This window comes from Numenius arquata, chromosome 5 (genome assembly GCF_964106895.1).
Source record: "Numenius arquata chromosome 5, bNumArq3.hap1.1, whole genome shotgun sequence".
Lineage (NCBI taxonomy): Eukaryota > Metazoa > Chordata > Aves > Charadriiformes > Scolopacidae > Numenius > Numenius arquata.
The window spans coordinates 33,734,723-33,740,906 of record NC_133580.1 but is presented as its reverse complement, the minus strand read 5'-3'; the positions used below and the strand labels follow the sequence as shown (position 1 = coordinate 33,740,906).

Here is a 6,184-nt window from a genome sequence, read left to right as displayed (position 1 = left end):
ACCTTGGATGCACAAATTAGGTGGTCAGTGTCAATGCCTCCACGTGCTTGTACTCATGCTCCTGAACCAGTGGTCTACATGTATTTGGACTGGGAGGCTGTCACTGGTTCACAGCCACCTTGGGACAGGATTGCTTGTTGGAGCAACCCGGAGGCACCACAGCAGTGCAAAACATCCCAAGGAAGGATGCTGGGTTGGATCCTTTGCGGGTACAGATCAGTGACTTTAGTGGAGCATCACCAATTAATACAACCTTTGCATTGGGCATGAAGCCCAACAACGCTAACGTGAAGTGAGCAACCCCTGTGGGCTAGCAGAGGACTTTGGAGGAGGAGCACAATGGCTGGAAAGGGGAAGGACAGACAGCATATAGAGGGACATGTCTTAAAACACCTTCAGAAAGGGGACAACAGGTTCCATAAAAACAGGAATGATTCATTCTGCTGCTGACAAAATTAGAAATAAAGTAATAATGGTAATAATAATAATTATAATTCTTGCACTAGATACTAATTAGTAAATAATTATCATAGCAACTTCTCTCTTTTATTTTTTTCTGGGTTTCTTTTTTTTTTCCCCCTAACCACTCTGAATTGCATATCCAGCCCCCTCATGTCACAAAGGGATGGAAAGGTGTTACATTGTGAACTGAAAATTAACTCCGATCCTATGTTCCCCACTGTTCTACAGCTATTCTCCACACAGGCTCAGTGGGACTCAATTGGGGAAGGAAGGGGATCTTACATGTGTTCCTGCTTAGCACCCAGAGTACCTGCTTTCCAGATGCACACCTCTTAAACTCTGATTTTCTTGTTTGGTTTTGTTGTTGTTGTTGTTGTTTTTTTTTTTTTAACAAGTAGGTCTAGGAAACAGAACAATGACAGGAGGATCATTGTGAGACAATCGATATGCAGAATTGCAGCCAAAATCTGAATTCACCAGAAACCAATAAGCTGAAATAGCCACAACCAACTGTCCATAGCCTTGTCTAGAATGGCTTTAAACAAAAAATATAAAGAGCCATGGACAGTATCCTTACCCCTGTCCAGAATTTGATGTAAACAACATCCATAGAAACTGGGATTGTTAAGAAAGTTTATCCATATATCTGGATAGCAATAAAAAGCGTTTCCTAGGAAACTGTAAAATCCTGTACCAAGCAGCGTACAGCCAAGCCGAGAGGAACATTAGGTTGATTTATATTTTCAAGGTGTAACTTTGCATGATTTCTTTTAGATCCTGTGATAATGTACAAGGAGAGCACGTGTGAAGGTCAGGGCTGTTTTTTTTTTTTTTTCATTTGTTTGCTTGCTTTCTTCTCTGAAATGTCTCTTGTGTAACTCATTGGTCTGGGTTTTCATTTCAATTCTCGGTTGTAATAACAGGGCATTACCGCTCCCTGTGTCTGTCCTTCCTGTTCACGCCAAGGCTGCATCAGTAATTTCCTTCTGCTGCCAAAGAAACAACGGTTTCGTGTCTTCCCATTTCTTCAAGAACTGCTGCCAGCATGCTCAGGTTCCCGTCAGGGAAATTCTGGGCTTCCCAGAGGTCCAGGATCACCCCGGTGGGACTTGATTTCGTAGCAAAATAATTTAGGTACCTGCAACAAGCCAAAAGGAAAATAAATTTCTCAGCTGCATGAAGGCTACCTGAATTTATATGATTTCAGCCCATCCCCATTACTGGTGCTGTCAAGGTGCTCATATCCTGCATGGTCAGTCTGACCAGTTTGCTGACACATCTCCTGTCACTCATCTTAGAATCATAGAATGGTTAGAGTTGGAAGGGACCTTAAAGATCATCGAGTTCCAACCTCCCTGCCATGGGCAGGGACACCTCCCACTAAACCAGGTTGGTCAACCATCTTCACCACAACCCTTTTGCATATCCCTCCCAGGGGGCGCTTTGCCACCCGACCACGTGTAGGCAGCCCCACTCACCTGTCCAGTTTCAGCTTGTGGGCCAGCATCCGCCAGTCGTGGCCCCTGGTCTGGGGCGCGTCCAGGCTGCTGCACAGCTTCTGCCTTATCGGGAGGGGGATGCTGAAAGCACTGGGCCCTACTATGGTGGTGATGGTGCCTGCTGAGTCCATAGGAGGATAATCGATGCCAGTAGGTTCCTGAGGTTGGAAAGAAAGCAAAAGCAAAAAACAAAAAACCCAGCAGTTTTGTTAGTGAGTGCAGAGATGATTGTAGAAGTCCATCACCTGAGACTCCGTGCTTTTACTTGCATTAGAGGGGAGCAGCCCTCTGCTAATCAAGCATTTATGTTAGTCAGCTGAAAAAGAGAAATATTTATAACCAACTTTGGGTAGGCAGCAGATTTTTTTTTTTTTGTCCTTTTATTTTTTTTTTTTTTCAGGGTGAAGATTACTATGGCTGGACAAAATTAAGCCCAGCTTAATTAATTGCTTACTGGAAATAATGAAAGATCAGGCACTTTGACACATTTCAGAGCAAATTGTTGCTACTAGGCAGAACTGGGCTTTCCCGGCTTGGCTGGTAGCAGCCCCTTCCCAGCAGCCCTCCAAGCCCCCCTACCCCACACTGAGCCAGCACCAGGCTCCCCCTAGCAGCCACCGTGCTCTCTGAAGCCTCTGATGCTGAGTAGACAACAGAGCGATGGTTAATACCACCCTAGGCACAAGCTGATCCCTCATTTTTATGTGGCTTTAACTCTGTGCTGGACATAGCTGGAGCGTGTGTGCTCGGGGATGGTGGTCGTCACCCTCCTCCCCAAGACCAGCACTGCGCTCCAAGGCAGTGTGGCAGCAGCGCTTCAAGGGGAAAGTCACCTCCAAAGTCAGCTTGTCACCTGCGGGTATGGCGTTGATGCTCTCCCAGCTGGGAGGCTCCCCATGGCACCGCTGTAACGTGGCCCCACAGGGAATAACAAGCGGATGGCTCTTCTGGGCAAGGATTTTGTCTTTTCCTTGGCCTGGAAGGATTTAGCACCCACAGGTTTGGTAGCTGGTAGGGCAATGGTAGTTGGTCAATTTGGATGGTTGGGTTTGCTTAGGAACGATGAGGTCCTGCAGGGTGGCTGAAAGCCCCACCAAACCTCATAGAAGCCGACTGACCACCCAACCATGCAGCAGAGCCGCTCCTCCCATGCGCAGCACTTCTCACCTCCAGCTACCAAACACAGGATAGAAAAAGCAGCAAGCGTGGCTGGTTCTCCCTTCAAGCCTCTAACTCTATTTCTCAATTTTGTCTCCTTTTCAGGCAGAAATGGGGGAGCCGCTTCTCCTCTCCCCCTGCCAGATCACAGCCCCGGGCAGCCAGAAACACCCCTGCAAAAGACTCATCATTAAGTGTCAATTTGTTCGCTCCTCTGTGAGCTGCCTTGTTGCTTCATGTCAGACTGGCTGCTGACAAGGCTCTCTAAAACCTGAAATTGTCTCAAAACCAGGTAATGCCTGGCTTAAGCTGCCATTGCAAATCCCCCAGGAAGCTTGCTGGAGATGCTCACAGGCATGCACAATCTTTGGTTCCCCCCCCCCGCCCCGAAGTACACAGAGATGCAAAGGGGAGAGACAGTATTCATAAGCAATGAACAGAATTAAACCTCTTTTGCCTCCACTCTTTTATCCACACCAATTAGTTCTCTTCCACTCGCTAAGTATGCATTTTTTAGTGTTTTGTTTTGTTTTTTAAGAAATGGCATTTTAGACAATCAGTGAAACTCCTAACCAAGGAATGTTCATGCCACGCTGTAATGTCCTCAGTGAACATGCCCAAAGCAGTGCCAGATGCAGCATCCTTACCTGGGTGCCCCAGTCCCACCACTTCAGGCAACAAGCTACTGTCCTCTAACTGCCTGGTGGCGGGGGCTGCCCAGGAGCTGGCAAAATGACTCACATGCCACTGCTGCTGCCTGCAGGCTCCCCCCTGCTGGCAGGGCAGAAGCAGCTCTAGGGTGGTGACTGGTGTCATCACAGACGGACAACCTTCCCTTTTTATTCTGGGCCAAGGGACACAAGTGACACATTCAGGCAGTGCTGCCCCAGCTCTCGAGGTGGCCTGCTGCCCCAGGTGCATCAGGATTGCTGCAGAAGGAGCCCAGGTATCTGTAGCCGTGCCCTGGGGCTCTTTCAGGTGAGTACTGACAGCGCGAGACAAAAGGGGCGCTTCAAAAACAAACAGTGGGAGACATTTATTGCAATCTTACTCTTGCCTCCCAAATGTGAATGTTTTGGCACTCATTGCATTTGTATTTTTGAAGTCCCAGTGGCAGACACTGTATAAAGCCAGAATAAGACAGTTTAATCTGCAGAAGTTTTACATCCTTTACAGGGGACAAAAAAGAAAGCCCATAAAGAGAGGATGCAGGAAACTGTTACTATATTTTTAACCTCAGGGTGACAGAGGCATAGAGGTAGATCCAGCAACGAGGAAAGGCACCAGCACATTCCTGCAATGCCTAACCACTAGCTGGATACCACTAGCCACAGAAGAAAATGTGAGGAACCACAGCTAAAGTTTCCTGATGTCCGGACTGGTGTCTTTATCACACCTCTAGAGGCATACACATCAGTTTCCAGGTTGCTGTTATTACACCTCCAGGTGACTTTTGTTATCAAATCATCTGAGCTTTAGGGTTTTTTTCTCTAGTTGGCACAACCCTAATATGCCAGCCCTTAGCAGTCCAGGGTCCTCCTGCCCCTCACTGGGGCTTGGGAGCATCATGAGGTGTTAACCACAAGGAGCAATTTTGTAGCAGGCAGCCTTGATAACGGTGGTATTATTCACTCCCTCTATTCATCCCTGATGGATGGGATTGCAGCACAAGACAAGAATATTATCCTATTCCCTCTGAATCTATTACCAGCCCTTATTACACACAAGCAGCTGAAGATGATTATAGTGTATACTTGCATTTCATTAAAGTTACTCTCAGTTCTTTCTCTTCTCTGCGAGGTTAAATTAGAGATTACCTCAATGCAGCGCTTATTACAATAATTGTTTACGATACTTGTTTTACCATCTGTCTTTAATGCTGTGTAGTCCCCAGCTGAATATGTAACTTTACACCCAATAACCAAGCAGATGTTATGGGTAATGGTGCACACCGTCAGGGTCCTACAGCACAAGTAACTTTTGTCTGTGGTCTCCGAGTCCTTCCACAAGTCAGCCAGCAGCAATTGCTGCCTGAGAGCCTGCTCTTCATAGCCACTGAGTGTACCAGGCATAAAACCCACCAGCACATTCACTAAAGTCAATGCCACTTCACACCTGAACATGTAGCTTGGTCTCAACCCTAAGCCTGACTGCCCCAAGAAGTGAAAATTCTCCAGGTGCTACCTGGAGATGCTACCTCCATCAGCAAGGTTGTTCCAAAACTTGATAATTTTTCTACTGGAATATATCAGCCATCAAAAGAAAAATTGTTGAAGGTAATGGTCAGGATTTGTAGCGGTAGCAAAATCCAAGGCGAAAAGTCTATATTGCAACTAGACCATCTGATATTCCCTATTGCACAGCAGTTATTACATGGGATTAGAGCGAAATGGCTCATGCAACCATATGGCAACGGCATTTTCCTATTTTTCTTCCTCCCTCTCCAGGGAAATGTCGGGCATGACGGTCTTGCGGACTGCCAGGAAACAGGACCATGCGGTGCTTCATCAGATATGTTATAGGTGGTAGGCAAAGACCTCCTCCACATAGGAAGGCGGCACTAGCAGGGAGATCATAGCTGCCCTCCTCCCTTCCTTGAAGCGGGCATGCTTCCTTCCACATGAGGGAAATTAAGGGAAAATGCAACAGGAGATACAAAGCAATGGCTTAATACATCCCTATGTCCATCCCAGCCGTCAGGAGGAAAACGGGAAGCACTAAACAGGTAGCAATGGGAAAGGACATACCTCCTCAACCCTCTCACATTCCTGCAGTCAGATAATGCACCAGTCTCATTTACCTCTGAGATGGAGCAGTTGAGCTGGAAGATCTGTCCTTCTCCTTCAACTTGCCGCACGCAGAGTTTGCATACCAGCTCCAGGGTATTCAGGCTGAACCTTTCCAGTGTGAAGGTGCAGTGCAAGTTCCTCTGGCATCCACTCCAGATGTGGTAAAAGGGAATCTCCTGCAGAGGAAAGCAAACCAAAAGTATAGTCAGAGAGGGATGCAGGACCAGGGCACGGATGCTATATGACCAGAAACCATGGGCTCCATGCAAACGGAGC

At 47.1% G+C, this 6,184-nt stretch overlaps 1 protein-coding gene across 2 annotated transcripts in view; it reads right to left on the bottom strand.

Moving 5' to 3' along the window:
• Positions 1 to 1,434: 1,434 nt before the first annotated feature.
• UNC5C (unc-5 netrin receptor C) overlaps positions 1,435 to 6,184 on the bottom strand; it is a 261,880-nt gene continuing 257,130 nt past the window's right edge. For both annotated transcript variants that reach the window (XM_074148348.1, XM_074148349.1), the window contains 3 exons: positions 5,920 to 6,084; positions 1,941 to 2,119; positions 1,435 to 1,600 (listed from right to left, as the gene is read on the bottom strand). In XM_074148348.1, the coding sequence (XP_074004449.1) occupies positions 1,435 to 1,600; positions 1,941 to 2,119; positions 5,920 to 6,084 (510 nt within the window). The remainder of the gene's footprint in view (positions 1,601 to 1,940; positions 2,120 to 5,919; positions 6,085 to 6,184) is intronic.